The following is a 20,364-nucleotide window of genomic DNA, read 5'->3' as shown; positions in this document are numbered from 1 at the left end:
ACGCAGAGGGTGGTATGTGTCTGGAATGAGCTGCCAGAGGAAGCGGTGGAGGCTAATACAACTGCAACATTTAAAAGGCATTTGTATGGCTATATGAGTAGGAAGGGTTGAGAAGAATATGGGCCAACTGCTGGCAGGTGGTACTATTTTGGGTTGGGATATCTGGTCAGTGTTGACAGGTTGGACCGAAGGGTCTGCTTCCGTGCTGTACATCTCTATGGCTCCATAATGTTTTTAATAGCACAGTGGTGACTGACTACAGCAGTGTGCATTGCAGTGTTACCACATTATGCGTAGCAATAATATTAAAAATGGAAGTGAGGATGGTTACGCTAATGATATATGAATTATGGAGCAGTGGAGAAACCATTAGGACTTAATTCAATAAATAATAAATATATAAACATAAATAGTTATAAAATAGAGTCAATTAATAAATATTTAAAATTACACTTTATTATATTTCCTTTAAAAACTAACATAATCTGAAAGTTCTAAAATTAAATACTTTTTAAAGCTATTGTATGCTTTAAATTTTATGAGTAAATCATATGCAAATCAGCAAGCAGACCTTGCTCATCGTCTTGGCAGAACTCAAAATGGAAAGAGGTTAAACAGTGCACTGCATTCAAAAGATAAGAATTCCTTTTCAAAAAATAAATTAATTGCTACAGAAACTAAATTGCTTCAGAGATCCTTCTACAATAACTTTTCATAGTCTGCGATTAATGTCAAAAATGCTAATAGAGTTTTGGTACAAATATATCTGTTAGTCATTATATGCTAAAGATTAACAATGGTTTTAATAGAAAGGGGTTCTTAGCTTGGTGATCTAAAATTCTACATTTAGAAAAAGTACTTATTGCAGAATGTTCAAAGATATTGGATATTACTGAATGAGGTGTTATACTGCTAGTTGATTTGTTGACACCTTTCTTAAAATAGCTAAAGCCCATCTAAGCTCTTATATTTGTCCCTTGCACTTTTTATAGAATCAAAAAAGAATTTGCAACAAGCAAACAGTTGGCCTACTGCAGTCTGCTAATGTGTACAAACCAGTCAAATAGTTATCCTACTTCCATATGCTTGTCCTGTATCTAAATCCCACTATGTTCTACAATAAAAACAAAAATTGCTGTAAAAACTCAGCAGATCTGGCAGCATCTGTGGAGAGAAAGTAGAGTTATGTTTCTGGTCCAGCAACCCTTCTTCAAAAAGGTTCTGTTTTGTTGCCAAATCTACTGAGGTTTTTCCAGCACTTCCTGTTTTTATGTCTGACTTCCAGCATCTGTTTTTTTTTCCCCTGCTATGCTCCACCTCTCTAAAATCCTGGAATGCACTAGTGCTACCTAACTTTAAGCCCACTTTTTCCATCACTCTCCAGTCTCTAACTCTCAAGTTTCTCCAGTCTGCATTAAGCGTTGACAACAGAACAATGACAAGAGATGTTCTATGTCGCAAATTCAGCCTCAAATCCCAGAGGCAACTGACAGCAAGATAGAATGATAGAGACATACAGCACAAAAAACAGACCTTTGAGTCCGACTCATCCATGCCAACCAAGGTTCCCAAGCTAAACCAGTTCCATTAGCCTGCGTTTGGCCCATATCCCTCTAAACCTCTCTCATTCATGTACCTTTCCAAACGGCTTTTAAATGTTGTAACTGTATCTGTACCTACAGTTCTTCCAGCAGTTCATTCCATTTACGACCACCCTTTGCATGAAAATGTTGCCTGTCAGGTCCCTATTAATCTTTCCTCCTCACCTTAAAAATATGCCCTCTGGTTTTGAACTCCCGAGCCCTAGGGGGAAAAATGCCTTTGCTTGTCACTAAACTATGCCCCTCGTGATTTCATAAACTTCCATAACATCCTCTGCCAACCTCCTATGCTTCAGTGAAAGAAGTCCCAGCCTATCCAGCCTCTCCTTATAACTTAAGCCCTCCAGTTCCAGTGACATCCTTGTAAATCTTCTTTTGCACTCTCTTCAATATAATAATATTCTTCCTATAGCAGAGTAACCAGAACTGGACACAGTATTCCAAAAGTGGCCTCACCAACATCCTGTAAATCTCAACATGACATCCCAACTCCGATATTCAATGGTCTGACCAACAAAGGCAAGTGTGCCAAACACTCCTTCACCATCCTGTCTACAGGTGATGCAACTTACAAGTAACGAGGTACCTGAATTCCTAGGTCTTTCTGTTCAACAACACTCCCCAAGGCCCTACCATTAACTGTGCAAGTCCTGCTCTTGTTTATCTTATTAAAATATAACACCTTACATTTTTCCATATTAAACTCCACCTGCCAGTCCTTGGCCCATTAGTCCAATTGATCAAGATCCCTTTGTCATCTTAGGTAGCCTCCTTCACTGTCCACGATACCACAAATTTTGGTGTCATCCACAAACTTACTAACCATGCTTCCTAAATTTCACATGCAAATCATTTAGATAAACAATAAACAAGTGATTCTTGAGGAACACAACTAGTCACAAGCCTCCAGTCCGAAAAAAAACCCACCATCACTCCCTGTTTTCTAACGTCAAGCCAGTTGAGTATCCAATTGGCAAGCTGTCCCTGAATCCCACATGATCAACTTTACTAAGCAGTCTACTGTGTGAAACTTAGTCAAAGGCTTTACTAAAATTCACATAGACATCATTTACCACTCTGCCCTCATCTATCATCTTGGTCACATCCTCAAAAAGCCTCAATCAAGTTTAAGACATGATTTCTCATACACAAAGCCCTGCAGACTATCCTTAATCAGTCCTTGCCTCTCCAAATGCATGTAAATCCTGTATCTCAAAATCCCCTCCAACAATTTACTCACCACTTACGTAAGACTCACTGGTCAATAGCTCCGATGCTTCTCCTTACAGCTGTTCTTAAACAAAGGCATAACATTAGCCACCCTCCACTCCTCCAGGACCTCACCCATGGCTGTAGATGACAGATATCTCAGCGAGAGGCCCCACAATTTCTTACCTAGCTTCCCACAATGTCCTGGGATACACTTGATCAGGTACTGGAGATTTATTCACCCATATATCTTTTAAGACTTCCAGCACCTCCTCTTTTGTCAAGTGGAGTGTTTTCAAGATATCAATATTTATTTCCCTGAGTTCCCTAGCTTCCATATATTTCCCCACAGTAAATACTGATGAGAAATATTTGTTTAGTATCTCTCCCATCTCCTGTGGTTCCGCACTTAGATGATCTTGTTGATTTTCAAGAGGCCCTATTCCCCGCACCTCCCCCCCCCCCCCCACCTTAACCCTATCTGGCAAGGCTATCTTGTATCCCCTTTTTGCCCTCCTGATTTCCTTCTTAAAAACACCCTGACTCACTTGATCTTATTTATCCAAACTTGACATAAGCCTACCTCTTATTCTTAACCTGAGCCTCAATTTCTCTATTCATTCATCATTCCTTAGTCCTCTCTGCCTTACCTTACACTCTAAAAAGATCATACTGCTTCTGAACCCATGCTGTCTCACATTGGAGAGCCTCCCACTCACCAGTTGCCCTGCAAACAGTCTATCCCAATCAACCTTTGAAAGTTCCTGTCTCACTGTCAAAATTGGCCTCACACCAATTTAGAATTCTAACCTTTATACAAGGCCTATCCTCCCAATAACTGTTATAAAACTAATAGAATTATGATCAGTAGTTCCAAAGTGAGCAACTAAACTAGCCAGAAGAGGCACATCCAAAATCTTCCCTTTCCTCAATGATGAGATAGCCCAGCACATCAATGCAAAAACAAGACTGAGACATTGATGATAATGTCCAACAGAAGTGCAAGTGAATAAACTATAGACCACAAGATGCTCGAGCAGACATATCCCATTTGGCCTTTCAAGTCTGCTCCACTATTCAATTAGATCATTGCTGAGCTTAAAACCCTCAATTTCACTTGCTCGCCTTATCCCCTAAACTATCGATTCCTGATTAACAATCTCAACCTTGAACATACTTAATAACCTGGCTGAGACTACTTTCTGCAAAGAATTCCACAGATTCATGACCACAAAGCATTCTTCCTCATAAATGGGTAACCCCGTACTTGGAGACTTCTTCTGCCAAAGTGCATAATGCTACATTTTCAAAACTATATTTCATCATTTACTTTCACCGTTGAAAAATCTGTGCCTTTGTCACTTCATGTCTTGATTACTGCAATGTACTCCTTGCAAGACTTTCCAATCACACCCAGCACAAGCTCCAACTCAGCTAGAACTCTGTAGCCTTCAGCCCATCTAATGCAAAGTCCTACACTTCCAATTTCCATTGCTCATCTCACTTTCCTGTACAAATTGTGCTCAGGTAATTTAAGGCATTTGAGCAAAAAAATTAGCGAGCGTTTGTTCTGCAATTTCATTGTATCCACCCATGGGACGTGGGCATCACAGGCCGTGCCAGCATTTATTACCCGTCCCTAATTGCCTTTGGAAAGGTGGTAGTAAGCTTCTTCTTGAAGCACTGTGGTCCATGCAAGGTAGGTAGACCCACAATGCTTATAAAGAGAGAATTCCTGGATTTTGACCCAGTAATAGTGAAGAAATGGAAACATATCGCAAAGGCAGGATGATGAGTGGCTTGGAGAGGAACTTGCAGATGGTGGTGTTCCCATGTAACTCTGCCCTTGTCATTCTCAAAGCAAGTAGTATAATTTAGTAGATGCTGTCTGAGGATTTTTGGCAATGTGCATTTTGTAGACAGTATACACCCCTGTTACTGAGCATTGGTGGTAGAGGGAGAGGATGTTTATGGATGTGGACTGCTTTGGATAGCGTGAAGCTTATTGAGTGTTGCTAGAGCTGCACTCATCCAAGCAACTGGTGAGTATTTCATCACACTCTGTACTCATAACACAATAAAACCTATCCTAGACAAAAAAAATTCCAAAGTTGAACACCAGTCAAAACCGCATTCTAAAGCTGGAAACTTAAAAAGAGGAGGAAATCATTGCTTCAGCAACCAGCATAAAGCATCTTAAAGACATAATCCTAAAACATAATATAATGGAGGCTGGGACAATTCCAATTTTCTGAACATTTCTTTATGAAATATTCTAACAAGTGAGAATGAGTGCAGAAATCCTCATCTGAGCCCAACACACTAATTACATCCCAGAGTATGATGATGCTTCCACCAGTCAGGATAACTTTAACCCTGATGAATACTAACATTTTATTTCTGTAGCATACCCTTCCCAATTAATTTAGATTAGATTACTTAGTGTGGAAACAGGCCCTTCGGCCCAACAAGTCCACACCAACCCTCCGAAGAGCAACCCACCCAGACCCATTCCCCTACATTAACCCCTTCACCTAACACCAGTGGCAATTTATCACGGCCAATTCACCTAACCTGCACATTTTTGGACTGTGGGAGGAAACTGGAGCACCTGGAGGAAACCCATGCAGACACGGGGAGAATGTGCAAACTCCACACAGACAGCCTGAGGCGGGAATTGAACCCGGGTCTCTGGCGCGGTGAAGCAGCAATGCTAGCCACTGTGCCACTGTGCCGCCCATGTCAATTAAACATTATACAGCTCATAACCAGTGCATATTTCTACAGCCACATGATTGCTTTTTGGCACAGATATCTCATAACACAAAATGGAGAGAAATTGCATCTCCCTTTCCTTACTTATTCAAGTACACCTACCTAGAAAGTGGCTCCTGATGATCTTGTGAAGATTGTGTTTGTACAAGGCTGCTTTGTCTGGGCTTAGTCTCTGTTGATTTGTTCATAGAGTGTGGGCCTCCCTCGTGTTCTGAAACACTGCTCTGACATTTAAATGATGTCGACTCTTCTGGTGGCTTGTTTCCATTATAAGTTTTGTACCATGTTGACATCATATGACAGTCTTTGCTTGGCTTTTGAAAACCACTATGAAAGGAATGGTGTGATTCTGGCATATAATTAGAAGTGTTCAAAAGGTTTACCCCCCATTTGCTATTAAAATTCCCTTCATCCTCAGGTTTCATAAACTTGGATTTTAAGTTGTTTAAAGATTTCTCTTTTTCTGGATCATGAAAATTGTAACTTTCCAAACCTCTGGCACTAATATTTCTTCCCTGCGTCTCTTTGTATTTTTCTTCACTGGTTCTGTTAATTTCTCCACTTTTATCTGTACATTTATCTTTGGTACGTTTCATTTCAACCTCTCTGTCACTGGATGTGCATTCATTTTTGTATCTATTGGGAATGTCTTTTCTGCTGTTATCCCTTTCTTTGCAAATGATCAGGTCCTGGAAACCTTCTTCTGATCTTTCCCTTTCAATATCTCTGTCATCTTCCTTGTATCTGTCTTTGTTTGCACTCAGACCCCTTTCAGAACCACATCCTTTTGTTTCATTTCGACCAGAACTCCAGTTTCTTGACTTTTTCCAATTCTCTTTTCTATTCCTTTCACGGTCATCTTGATAGTTTAACGCTGCAACTTTTTCAGCTTCTTGTAACTTCTTTTGGAATAAGTCCGTTGACTAAAGAGAGAAAAAATGAAAATTTTCAGCATACTAAATCTTTGGTTTGATTGCCTTATAGTCACTTGAATCTGAAGTGTTAAATCTTCGCAACTAAAAGTTAACCTGTTCAGATCACTTTAAACACCACTTTCTTCACAAATATTAATACACAAAATCCCAACAAACATTATTGCACATAAGTACTTTCTTAAAATGCTACTTTCAGATTTGAAGTGAAACTGAAAGCTATTAAATATTGATGCAAAACATGGTAATGCAGAATTTAAACATTGCTAAAAGGAGAGTAGGTGATGAAGTTATACGCCTTGCGCTCATTAGGACTAGGATTAAGAAACAAACATAGAGAGATCTTATTTTGTACAAAATGAAAAGACGGCTGTGATTGGATGGACCATAACTGTAATTCTTAACACAGTTCAGATTATTTAATAAACGATTTCCAATAGCAGAACCACATTTAATGATGGATATATTTTTCTGCGGTTTACTACACAGGTTAGTTGCGCATGAAAGGCTTTCTACTAACTGAATGGCCCACTGGACATGTTGTTTAGCATGGTCTGCCAGTCATTAGGACATACAACTCACAAACTTGGCATCACACCACCATACAGCTAGAGAGATGTACAACAACTAGGAACAGACCTTTCGGTCCAATTCGTTTATGCTGACCAAATATCGCAATCTAATCTAGTCCCATTTGCCAGCATTTGGCCCATCAGCTTTTTTTTTACCCGGAGTGTTGTAGAAACATGGAACGTGCTGCCTGAAAGAATGATGGAGGTAGATACTGTTGCAACATTTAAGAATCATTTGGATGGGCACTTAAAAAAAATGCCAGTGCATAGTATGCTGCTGTGGAATAGTGCAGGCAAATGGGATTGACATAGTTTGGTGTTTGTTAGTCCACAGGCCTATTTCTATGCTGCAAGACTCGATGACCCTCTATAAATGTACATCACAATGATGATGTTTTATTGTATTTTAGCAAAAGGAATTGTATATGCTAGTGGTTTCCATCAAATAAATTTTCTGCTACTAATAAGCGCTCATTAGTTTGGTGTCTGGAAATGAATTGTAATTCATCACATAATTCAATCTTAGGGCAAAACGAAGTTTCAAACTCATTCCCTTGTCTAAGTGTGGGGAATATAGAACCTACTGTTAGTGAAGCTCATTTCTATTGTTTTCCTCCACATTATAAGGGAACATTTATATACTGAAGTTTTCAGAGTGATTAAGCATTAGAAAGATTAACAGGAAGTTCAAGTACACTTAACACAAATCTGTCAAATGTAATGTGGTGCACAAGGTCAAATTACTAGCTTTAACTTCACTTTATTGGGAAAGTATCTGCATAAATATGGCATCATATCCAAACAAGGAGAAATCAAAGGCATAGCAAAAGTTTGGTAAGTGTAAGTTGAAGTTTACCAGACAGTAGCAATTCAACCAATTTCAGCTACTTGCTTTAAAAAGTCCTTACTCCATATCTTGCAGCAATTACATCTTCCAGACGGCACTGTTGTTTCTCAGCCTGTTCCTTCATACGCTGATAGGATTTTTTCAGCCAGCTCAGCCCACCATCTTCAATCATAGCAGCTATTGGTTCAAAAATTTTAAAGAATAAGTTTTAAAGTTTAAAGACTTACAAAATGAACCATGGTTATATTTACATTAAAATAATAATGGTCATTATAGCAAACGTTAAGCTGCTGACAAAATTCACTAATTTATTGTGTAAGTACAAAGGGGGAACATAGGATATTGTGAAAGCGTCTCTAGCTCTGGTTCAAGTCCCATCTGAGAATAAATGCTCTGGAAGTGTTGCAACATATTCAAACATGCTGATTAATTAAGGGGGAGAAACGGGGTGGTACCGAGGGGTGTGCTATGAGCTGTGTGCCTGCTTAGTCGATAATCTCCACAACAAGGAATAGGTTTTTTGAGATCTACTTTACTAACAAGTTTTGATCAGAGATAACAACCATTTTATTAAAATTTGCACACTTTAAAAAAAAACTTGTGTAGCATTACTAACATTTACAGGCGACCCTCTGCCCATAGCATGGAACCATTTGCTTAATCTACTAATTCAAATATCTCTTAACTAACCCATATTTGCTATTTAATTTTTATTTCCTGGCAGAAAGAACAGGAAAAAAAACAGAAGTGTGGAGATTATCAATTGTCAAGACAAGTTAAAGCCCTTGTGTGTTTACAGGCTATCCAGAAATCTTAAAAATTTTGGTATATCGCCCATGGCTCAGTTGGTAGAACACTCACCTTTGGTCCATTCGCATTCTAGAGCTCAAGCAGAAAAAAAACCAAAGTAACATTCCAGTGCAGTACCAATGGCATATTATTCTGTTAACATGTCATCTTTCAGGTGAATCATTTTGGAGAAATCCAGGGATTGTTATTACTGGTGTCTTGGTCAAAACTTACTCTCAATTAACCTTGCCAAAGAGGCAAGGTATCTGGCCACAATAATCTTGCCCTTTATGGGAATTTGTTGAGTGCAAAGTAAATGTCATGTTTTCGACAACAGTGACTATATTTCAAAAAAAAAACTTCACTGATTGCGAAATGTTTGAAATGTCTGGTCGTTATGCAGAACAATATACAAATGCAGTTCTTTCTTTCTTTTTCCCATTCATAATTTTACCAGCTATTTCAGTGCCTTTTTAAAAAGTGCATGATTACACAAAGAATTAGAAACTCAATATTCAAGAGTTACTTTTTTCTATATTACTCTGTAAAAATGGTTAAAACATCTTGAGACATTTCAAATAATGAGAGCCCAAACATTTTTAAAAACCTGATGGTCAACTATTCAAATCATTTTTATATCTAGGGTTACACCATCTTGAAATTTATTTTATCTCAAGATTTTCTGAAAATAGTGTAATAAACTATCTAAGAGCAACATGGCAAATTTCCAATCATAGAGCTATTTCTGAAGTGAGCTGCTGTTACAGATGTGCAAAAATATTCCACTCAACTACGTGGCACACAGCAATACATATAAAAGGAGAGAGGTTTGCGCAACAAGAGTCACAGGACTAGGAGAGACACAAGTTAATGCTATAGGCATACAGGTTTGAATCCCATTGCATCCTGTGGAATTTAAGTATAATGAGATTTAATAATGTGACCATTAATGTCCTTTAAGGAAGGAAATATGTCAACTTACTTAGTCTGGCCTCTATGTGACTCCAGATCCACTGCAATATGCTTGATCTTGAATTGCCCTCTCAAATAATCTAATAAATCATTCAGTTCAAGGGCAATTAGAGATGAATAACAAATGTTGCCATGCCCCCATCCCACGAAAGAATAAATAATCTTAGATTCTCACAAATGCATAATTGGCTTCCACTACCTTAACATTTTAAAATAAATGTTTAATTTTGAAAAATACATTGAACTAAACAGCATGCAACCAACTTGGCAGCCTTCAGCAAATTGACATTAATTAGAGCAATCAGTACATGTATTTGATTCTATAAATTCAGGAACAGAAACAGAATGCTGAGTCTAATACTGGACCAATCACTCCATCTTGTTGATATGCTGCTTACTATTCGCACCAAACCTTTCTTACACAGGTCATGTTTGCATCCCAACTCATCCTATACAGAAAATATTATGTTTAAGAACTACCATGTTCATTCTATAATAGACATTTTTATGATTGTTCGTTATATGTCTGTGCTGTTTGTCACAACATCACTTGGTTGCCTCGGTACATAAAAGCAGTTAAAAACAGAAGTGTGAAGAATTGTGAGCAAAAGGACACACTATGTTTAAATTAGACTGGAAAATAATGAGAAATCAGTGAATCAACAAACAGATCATTCACTTTCCAGGGAGATTTACAACAAAATTAAAACGCAAACTTTGCGCTGCTGTGAAATATTCCCTGCTTTTTTCTGACGCAAAACGTGCAAAAGTAGCTAATGTAATTCCAAAGTCTGACTTCTGAGACCATCTTGTGGAGATGATCTGAAACTACTCACATTTAATACTTAAATTATAACTAATGCAAGTTTACTTTATAAACAGATCTTGTTACCATTCTGGTATTTGAAATTTCACAGAGAGTTGTACATGTGTTTGTGCACATAAGTTCAGAAATAACCTTCCTCCCACAGTCAAAGGTGCCCATGCTGCTAGCCTGGATTGTTTTAAAATCAACTAACTTTCTCAAATGGTACTTGCAACGTTAAATTTATAATCATGGAGAGATGTGAACTACTTTCTCAAAGTTTACAATTAAAGAATTAGTACACATTTTAGCCTAATCAAAAAAACAACTCTACTTCGATACTACTCATTGCTTCACCTTTTGATAATTTACTCTTGATCTGATGATCTTGTAGTCAGTCAAACTACTACTTTTCTGTACTGTCATATACAGCAGGAAAAATATAAATTTCCACTTCTTAAACATCAAGAACTCGTTAAGACTGTTAATTTTATTGGAAAGTCTATTCAAATTCAATATCTAAAATCTAATCATTCTTGTATTTTTAAATTTCTATACCATGCTTAATCTTTACTGACTTTTACTCCTGCACAACCCACCATCAACATTGCTGTTCAATATCTCGTCCCACAGAATGGCAAATTCTTCATGTTTATAATCAACAAGCACGTTGATTTTGAATGGCAATGAAGAAAAATGGTTATGCCTTTTGTTTTAAATAAGTCACTTCTGGATTTGAGGTGACAAAATAGTCATATTTGTGTCCGATTTTTATTTTAGAAAAATGATTTTGCTTCTGCGATTCTAACCTAAGTCTGTTCCATAAGTTCCTTATTCTTTGCTTGAACTTCTAAGCTTAGCTGCTGTCCACCTCAAATTAATGATGAGGATTTAATGTTTCTGTACCATCAACCAAAATTTCCAATTGTGTGATCACTGGCCACAAATTTCACTTGTTCATTTTAATGAACCGCCCTGCTCTTTTAATGCATGCAATAATTGATAAAAGCAAGCATCCCATTTGTTTTCTTAGCTACCCAATTAACCTGCCCTGCCACCTTCAGAGATCTGAGAGCCATAGAGTGTTAGTCTGGACTAACTTCTCATGTTTCATTCAGTCTGTATGCCAGTCATAAACTATCAAATAAAGACAAAAATAAACTGAACACTTTAAGAGTACAGATTTTGAGTATTGGTGAAAATGCCACATTGTGTCAAAGCCATTTGTCATGGAAGAATGCACAGGTTTGATGATCACTGACAGTTAATGGCTAAACCTATTTAAATTTTAAACCAAACAGGTTGGTCTGATTGGTCAGGACAATGCCTAGAGAAATAAACCAGGGAATGGCTGTAATCTGTGTTCTTTCTGTCTATTAATGTTCTTTCTGTGGTAATGTCTCCACCAAAATCCATTTACCAACAAGTAGTACTGTCTTCTCCTATAGTCTAAATCCTACTTGCCTTTACACTGGTATTTTTTGCGAATTATCCTAACACATGCAAGATGAAAAACTTCAAAATGTCCTTTTTGAGTGATACATAACTTATTTCATATCAAACAAATATTTGAAAACAAGTCTCATAAGGAATTAGGAATTCACATCTGAATCCCTATTACCACCATCACTAAAAACATGGCTTTAACATGGTAAATTATAAACATTGGAGTGTGTCTTAAATCAATCTAACACTTAGAACTAGAACACGGGGAAAAATGTTTATGGTGGAAGGATTAGATTCTGTTTCTTTTTTAACACTTTGTCTAACTTTCCTTTGTTCGAATTGTTGCCTTATGTATAAAATCAGAGATTATTTCAGGAAGAATGCTTTTTTAACTTTTAAGACAGAATAACAGGAGGCTATAAAACAGATCAACCATTAAAACCAAAGGTTTGCAGGATAGATCAAGAGATCATCTTTTCAGAACCACATGCCTTCAACACTCAAGCTTCAATAATCCTTTCATTTACAGTTGATATTTGGTAACCTCATTGTTTAAGATATTAATTTATTATAAAATTAAGAGCTGGGATGAATTTCCTTAAATTATTATTGCTAAAGTCTGATGGCTGCAAACATTCATCATGTCTGGGTGGGCCGGATCCAAATGCAGGCCTCAGGGCATAAAACAGTCTATTAACCAATTGTAAAACAGTCTCTACAACTCAGTGTTTCTAGTAACTAAGCATGACAATTAAGAGCTTTTATATTACATTTCCCAGTAAAATGATTACAAACTTAAGCATAATAATACAGTGAACAGCAGCAAAATAGGATATCCCAGAGTTTTACACATTTTAGATCTTTAGAATTAGGCAGTATAAAAATATTTATATCGCTACATTTCGCACTGCAGATGCTTTATGTATAGAAAAAAAGCAAAACAGAGAAAGTCTATTCGGCTTAATTAACTGGAGGTGTCTAAGTTCAGTTATAATTGCACTCCAATGCAGACTTAAACCCAAACCATTATCAGAATATAAATTGAAATAAAAGAGCAAAATTAATTAACTGAATATTCTGTTTTTTTTTAAATTTCTTAGTAAGGCAACAGTTTACATAGACCTGTGTAGAATATAAAGCATATATACAAGTTATTTAATTCAACTAGTCTGTGCTGGTTTTTATACTTCTTGTGTCTACCTCATCTTAGCTATTCAAGACATCATTGTAAACCCTTTTCTCACATGTATTCATTGACATGCCATCCACAAATATGTAAGCCATTGGCCTCAATGATTTTTTTATGGTTATTATGTCCTTGTGGGTGAGTCTAGGACGAAAGGGCATAATAAGTGGTTGTACATTTAACACTCTTCCTAACTATTGTTCAGTTTTTATTGTTGGGTTTATTTGCAATTCTCTCATTGTTATGGTTGAAGTTTCGGATTTACCCGCAAGCATAAATATTCTTCCCATATCTGCCCTGTTCTATCTATTGTGAACTTTAAAGATTTCTGTCAGCTCAGTTCTAAGTTTACTATTTTTTTAAGAAAAGGTTTCAATCTATGTAATCTTTCACAAAAGCAGCCACCTTTAGTTATTTATTAAGGTATGTAAAATTTGAAAACCCAAATGTCAAACATCTCGAACCTTTTATCTACTATTCCTGTAACCTTTTCAAAGTATTCTATCAGGTTAGTTAAGCATGGCTTACCAACACTGACTATTATTTCATTATGGAAGAAGTGGATGGAATAGATTTGGATTTTCAGAAGGTTTTTAATAGGATACCATACATTAGGCTGCTTAATTTAAGAGCCCACGGGGTTGGAAGTAGTATATATTAGCATGGATAGAGTACTGGCTAACTAATAAAAGAGAGAATTGGAATAAGAGTGGAAACCTGCAACTGGCCATGTGCCACAAGGATCAGTGCTAGGGCCACAATTGTTTACAATATATAGTAAAGACTTGGATGAGAAAAGTGAATGTACCACTGCCAAGTTCGTGGATGATACAAGATAGGTGGGAAGGTATGTGGTGACGACAACACAATGAGTCTGCAGAGAGATATAGACAGCTTTAGTGACTGGACAAAAATATTTTGCTGAAACTTTTCATTTTAGCAGATGGAATATAATGTGGTGAAATATGACGCTGTGCATTTTGGCTGAAAGAGTAGAGGAGTTGAATATTGTTTAAATGGAGATAGACTGCAGAAACTTGTAGAACAAAAGAATTACAGAGTCCTCAGCCATGAGTCACAAAAAGCTGGCATACAAGCTCAGTGAGTAATATGCAAGCAATTGGAACATTGACAGCTATTTCAAAGGGAATACAGTATAAAGATAGGAATGCTTTGCTAAAACAATACAAGGCACTAGTCACACAAGAACAAGTTTGGGCCCCTTATCTCAGGGAAGATACACTGGCATTGGAGGCAGCCCATAAAAGGTTCAAGATTCAATACCAGAGATGGAGGGACAGTCTAATGGAGATAGATTATGGGAGTATATTAGGACGGTACTCAATGGAATTTAGAAGAATGAGAGGCAATCTTATTGAAACTGACAAGTGTCTCAGGGGAATTAATAGGGTAGTTGCAAAACGAATATTTCTACTTGTGGATGAGTCTACGCCCAGAGGGCATAACGTCAGAATAAAGGGTTGTACATTTAAGACAGAGTCATCGAGTCATTGTGGTTTAAAGCAGAGGAAAAGGGCGTTGGCCCATCAAGTCTGTACCAAAGGTAAGCACCTAAATTATTCTAATCCCATGCTCCAGCACTGTAGTTTTGCATGCTAAGCACATCAAAATACTACTTAAAATGTTTTGAGGGTTTCCACCTCGACAGAAATGAATTGAATATTCCCATTTTCTCCTCATACTTCCTAAAAAAATGTTCCATGCTCATTCACTCTCAAACAAGGTATGCCCGTGTAATTTTATACATCTTAAATCATGCTCCCTCCTCAGTCTCATTCGCTCCAATGAAAACAACCCTAGGCGGAGGTGGATACTGCAAATCCTGGAGATTAGAGGAAAAGGTTGATTTTCCAGCTTCTTGCATGCTGCCTGACCTGCTGTGCCTTTTCTGCACCACTCTAATCTTGACTGAAAACAACCTTAGTCTATCCACTCTCTCTTCATAATTAAAATCCTCCAGCCCCAAGTAACATCCTGGTAAATCACCTCTGCATCACCTCAACGGCAATCACATATTCCGATAATGTAATGAACAGGATTTTCAACCCTGCAAGCATAGCAGATCTGTGGATTTGGATTTCTTTCCTGCAAAGGGCTGATGAGGTTGGATCATTAAGTACATTCAAGTCTGAGATAGTAAGATTTTTAATCTTCACAAATCTTCTCAAAACTCGCTAAGATTTTTAATCAGTAAGACCATAAAGGGTTATGGAGGAAATAGCCTACTTCAACTCGAGATTAGATTACTTACAGTGTGGAAACAGGCCCTTCGGCCCAACAAGTCCACACTGCCCCGCCAAAGCGCAACCCACCCATACCCCTACATCTACCCCTTACCGAACATTACGGGCAATTTAGCATGGCCAATTCACCTGATCTGCACATCTTTGGAGTGTGGGAGGAAACCGGAGCACCCGGAGGAAACCCACGCAGACACGGGGAGAATGTGCAAACTCCACACAGAGAGTCACCTGAGGCGGGAATTGAACCCAGGTCTCTGGCGCTGTGAGGCAACAGTGCTAACCACTGTGCCACCGTGCCGCCCACAAACTCCTATGTCTTATTGTCTTAAAGACAAATATAAGTTCATTATAGGCAGAAGCCACAGATGTGATAAAGGGGAATGAATAAATAAATGGCAAAAGAATTAAAAATAATTTCATTCTACTTTCATAAATAGCCTCCCACAAATGTAAGGAAATTAAAGGTCCAAAGGCAGGGCAGAATTGAAGAAAATCAGTATTAGTAAGAACATGGCACAAGGAAAATTATTGGGGATAAAGTTTGACAAATCTCCAGGCTCTGATAGTCCACGTCAGACAGCACAAAACAAACTACTCTGGAAGTATTGAATGCATTGATGGTCATCTTGCAAAATTGTGTGAACTCTGCAGCAGTTCTACAGATTGGAGGGTGGCAAATGTAACTCCATTATTTAAAACAGGAGTGAGAGGAAAAAAAAAACAGATAATTGGAGAGCAGTTAGCTTAACATCAGTTAGCAGGGAAATTGCTAGAGTCAGTTAAAAGTTGTGAAAACAGAACACTGGGAAAGCATTAACAGAATTGGACCAAGCCAGCATAGGTTAATGAAAGGAAATCATGCTTAACAAATCTACCGGAGGTTTTTGAAGTAACTAATGGAATAGTCAAGGGAGAATCAGTCAATGTGGTATATTTTGATTTTCAAAAGGCTTTTAATAATGTCCACTTAAGACGTTATTGGCAGATTAAGTTATGGATAATCCAAAGAGATTCTACGTATACATTAAGAGCAAGAGAGTAACCAGAAGAGAAGTCATCTTTGTGTTGAACCCCAGGAGATGGGAGAGGTACTAAATGAGTATTTTGCATTCGTTTTTCCTATGGAGAAAGTAATGGAGTCCAGAGAATGCAAAGAAATAAACAATGGTGTTTTAAAAATGACAGTTCAAATGACAGTGTTACAACACCAGGTAAACCTCCCCGCTTAACTTAAACCAGCAACACAGAAAAGATTTATCCCATACAGTAATCTGTGAAAATGGGAGAGGCCAAGAACTATTTAAAGTAAAAATTAACAACTTTATTCTTTAAAAGTGTAACAGAGAATGATTAACTAACAACTATTTACAACTCCTTCTAACCTATCTTTTACTTTCCTTTCTATAATACTAGTCTGATAAAACCCCCATTAATATTTACTAAAAACTCCAATTACAAAACCAGACATGTTTCGAATCTTTCCTTTGTATCTTCCTCTGCTATCCAGGTTGGTGTCAGTGTTGAGGTTTTTTCTCTGCGCAAACTCCTTCTCTGGACACATACCTCTCAGAGTTCTTACTAGCAGCCTATATCTGTTGGTCTTTCGATAGTTCTCTCTCAACTGTTCACATTTTCTTGGTCTTATACCCCAAAGCATCGGATTGTGTCATTGGTTTTTAATGTTGTCAATATACTAAATTCAAACTTGATTGGAGTTTGGTTTTTTTGGGGGGTATAATTTAAACTGATTGGCCTAATTCAAATTTGTTTTTGTCTCCAGGCAACCAGTTACTCTAGCTGCTGCACCAAAAAGTTACATTGTATCTTGCCAGAACACTCGGTCCTGTCAGTAGTTCTGCTAGCTTTTAACTTTCTTAAAGGTAGTGTACTCTACACCTTCATAACAACAGAAAAGGAAGTGCAGGAGATCTTAAAGAAGATAAGTGGATAAACCTCCAGGACCTGATCTAATGTACCTCAAAATATTGTGGAAATTAAGGAAGGAAATTGTGAGACCCTCTTACTGAAATATTTGCATCGTCTACAACTACAGGTGGGGTAGGGTGATGACTGGAGGGTGGCTAATGTTGTACTTTTGCTTAAGAAAGGTTGTAGAGAGAAACCAGTGAACTACAGACCTGTGACTTTGGTTGTGGTTAATTATTGGAGGCGATTATAAAAGATAGGCTTTATGGACATTCAGAGGCAAAAATGGATTAAGGATAATCAGCATGGCTTTGCGCAAGGATAATTGCGTCTCACAAACTTGGTTGAATTTTTTGAGTAAGTTATTGATGATGGCAGGGCAATAGACATTGTTTATCTGGATTTTAGTAAGGCCTTTGACAAGATTCTGTATGGTAGACTAATTAGTAAAGTTAGGACACATAGGATTCAGAGCAACCTTGCCAATTGGATGCATATTAGTTTAATAGCAGGAGACAAAGTGTGATAGTGGAAGGCTGCTTTTTGGACTGGAGGCCTTCGACCAGCAGTGTTCCAGGGATTGATTCTGGGTCCTTTTTTTGTCATTCATATAAATAAATTGGATGAGAATATAGAAGGCATGATTAGTAAATTTGCAGATGATACCAAAATTGGTGGCATAGTAGACCATGAAGGTTTTCTAAGATTACAAAGGGATATTGATCAAATGAGTCAATGGGCTGAAAAATGGCAGTTAGAGCTCAATCTCAATAATTAAGAGGTATTGCATTTAGGTACAACAAACAAGGGTTGGCCTAATACAGTTAATGGTAGGACCTTGAGTAGTGTTGTAGAACAGAAAGACCTGGGGTGCAGGTACATAATTCTTTAAAGTTTGTGTCACATGTAGACAGAGTGGTTAAAAAGGCATTGATAGCATGCTTGCCTCATTGCTCAGTCTTTTGAGTATAGGAGTTGTGAAGTCATGTTGAAGTTGTACTGGACATTGGTGAGGCCTCTTCTGGAATACTGTGGCCAGTTCTGGTCACTCACTCTGTTATAGGAATAATATTGTTAAGCTAGAGAGGGTTCAGAAGAGATTTATCAGGATGTTTCCATGTTTGGAAGGTTTGACTTACAAAGAAAGGCTGGATAGGCTGGGACTTTTGTTTTACTAGCGTGTAGGTGGTTGAGAGGTGACCTGATAGAAGTATATAAAATAATGAGAGGTATAGACAGAGCTAATGATAGTTAGCTTTTCCCTAGGATAGGGGATTTTAAGACTAGGGGGCACATTTTAAAGCTAGAGGAGAAAAATTTTAAAAAGACATCAGAGGCAATTTCTTTTTAAACACAGAGGACAGTTCGTGTATGGAAAGAACGTTCTAAGGAAGTGATGCATGCGGGTACAATTATAACATTTAAAAGACATTTGAATAGATATATGAATAGGAAAGGTTTGGAAGGATGTGGGTCAGGAGCAAGCAGGTGGGACCAGTTCAGTTTGGGAGATGTTCGGCATGGACTGATTGGATCAAAGAATCTGGTTCTCTGCTCTATGGAGGTAATATATTGGCAAGGACTGAGAATTGGGTGACAGAAACAAAACAGTGTGGGAAGAAATGGCCTTTCTCCTGTTGGCAGACAGTGACCAGAGAGTTACCACAAGGACCAACATTGGGTCCAGCTCTTCATGATTTATATAAATGACCTGGATGAGGGAATCAGATGCAACATCTCCAAGCTTGCTGATGACATAGCTCTACTGAGAAGGATGAGTGGTGATCTCATTGTAGCATATAACGTTTTAACAGGGTTGGTGAGACTACATGCTGGGAGAATGTTTTCCCTGGTTGAAAAGTCTCAAACCAACGGTCATATTTCCAAGGTATGGTGTTGGTCATTTAGGACTAATATGAAGGAAAATGTCTTCACTCAAAGCGTAGTGAACCTGTGGAATTATCTATCACAGGAGGCTGTGAAAGTCATATCTGAAAATATTCAAGAAAGAGATTGATAAGTGTTTTAGAAATTAAAGGCATCCAGGAATATGGGAAGAATAGATTATAATAATTTTGGTCTCTTTATTTGAGGAAGTATGTTCTTGAACTGGACAGAGTACATCAAATGTTTACTAAACGGATTCCTAAGTTGACAAGATTGACATTTGACAGATTTAATCAGTCAGGATTGTATTCACTTGAGTTTAGAATAATGAGGGGAGATTTCATAGAAGCCTATAAAATTCTATAAGGACTAGACAAGTTAGATGCAGGAAGAAAGTCCCATGCTGGAGGAGCCCAGAACCACGACGCATAGCATAAGAGTAATGGAGTCAACGTTTTAGAACTGAGATGAGGAAAGATTTCTTCACCCATAGAGTGATGAGCTTATGGAATTCACATAACAGAAAACAGTTAAGGCCAAAACTTTATCTGCTTTCAAGAAGGTGGTAGATGCAGGTCTTGTAGAGGGTAGACATAGGGGCAGCACAGTGGCTCAGTGGTTAGCAGACCTGGGTTCAATTCCAGCCTTGAGTGACTGTCTATGTGGAGTTTGCACACTCTCTCCATGTCTGTGTCAGTTTCCTCCCACAGTCCAAAGATATGAAGTTAGGTGGAGTTGCTGTGCTAAATTGCAGATAGTGCCCAGGATCCATAGGTTGGATGGATTGGCCATGGCTCGCGCAGGGTTGCAGGGATAAGACAGGAGGGATGTTCTTCGGAGAGTTGGTGTGCACTGATTTGGCCAAATGGCCTGTTTCCACACTGTAGGGATTCTATTCTATTGCAGCTGAAGGGATCAAGAGGTATGGACGGAGGGTGGAATTAAGATAAAGAGCTTGATAATCAGACATGATTACACTGATTCTCCAAGTTGGCATGACGGGTCCTATTTTCTATGGAACTGAGAGAGAGAATAAACCATGACCATATTGAATGACAGAGCTGGTTCAGAGCTCCAAGTGACTTACTCCTGTTCCTAAAATCTACAGTTTTCTTTAACCCCTTAGCATGGCTGAAGACTTAGCAAATACAAA

The 20,364-nt window shown here is 37.9% G+C and overlaps 1 protein-coding gene across 5 annotated transcripts in view; it reads right to left on the bottom strand.

Moving 5' to 3' along the window:
- Positions 1-20,364, bottom strand: part of cwf19l2 (CWF19 like cell cycle control factor 2) — a 144,988-nt gene that overhangs the window by 85,287 nt on the left and 39,337 nt on the right. For all 5 annotated transcript variants that reach the window (XM_072577483.1, XM_072577486.1, XM_072577485.1 and 2 more), the window contains 2 exons: positions 7,998-8,113; positions 5,688-6,508 (listed from right to left, as the gene is read on the bottom strand). In XM_072577483.1, coding sequence (XP_072433584.1) covers positions 5,688-6,508; positions 7,998-8,113 — 937 coding nt within the window. The remainder of the gene's footprint in view (positions 1-5,687; positions 6,509-7,997; positions 8,114-20,364) is intronic.

Source organism: Chiloscyllium punctatum, chromosome 9 (assembly GCF_047496795.1).
Source record: "Chiloscyllium punctatum isolate Juve2018m chromosome 9, sChiPun1.3, whole genome shotgun sequence".
NCBI classification, from domain to species: Eukaryota; Metazoa; Chordata; class Chondrichthyes; order Orectolobiformes; family Hemiscylliidae; genus Chiloscyllium; species Chiloscyllium punctatum.
This window is presented reverse-complemented; position numbering and strand designations above follow the sequence as displayed.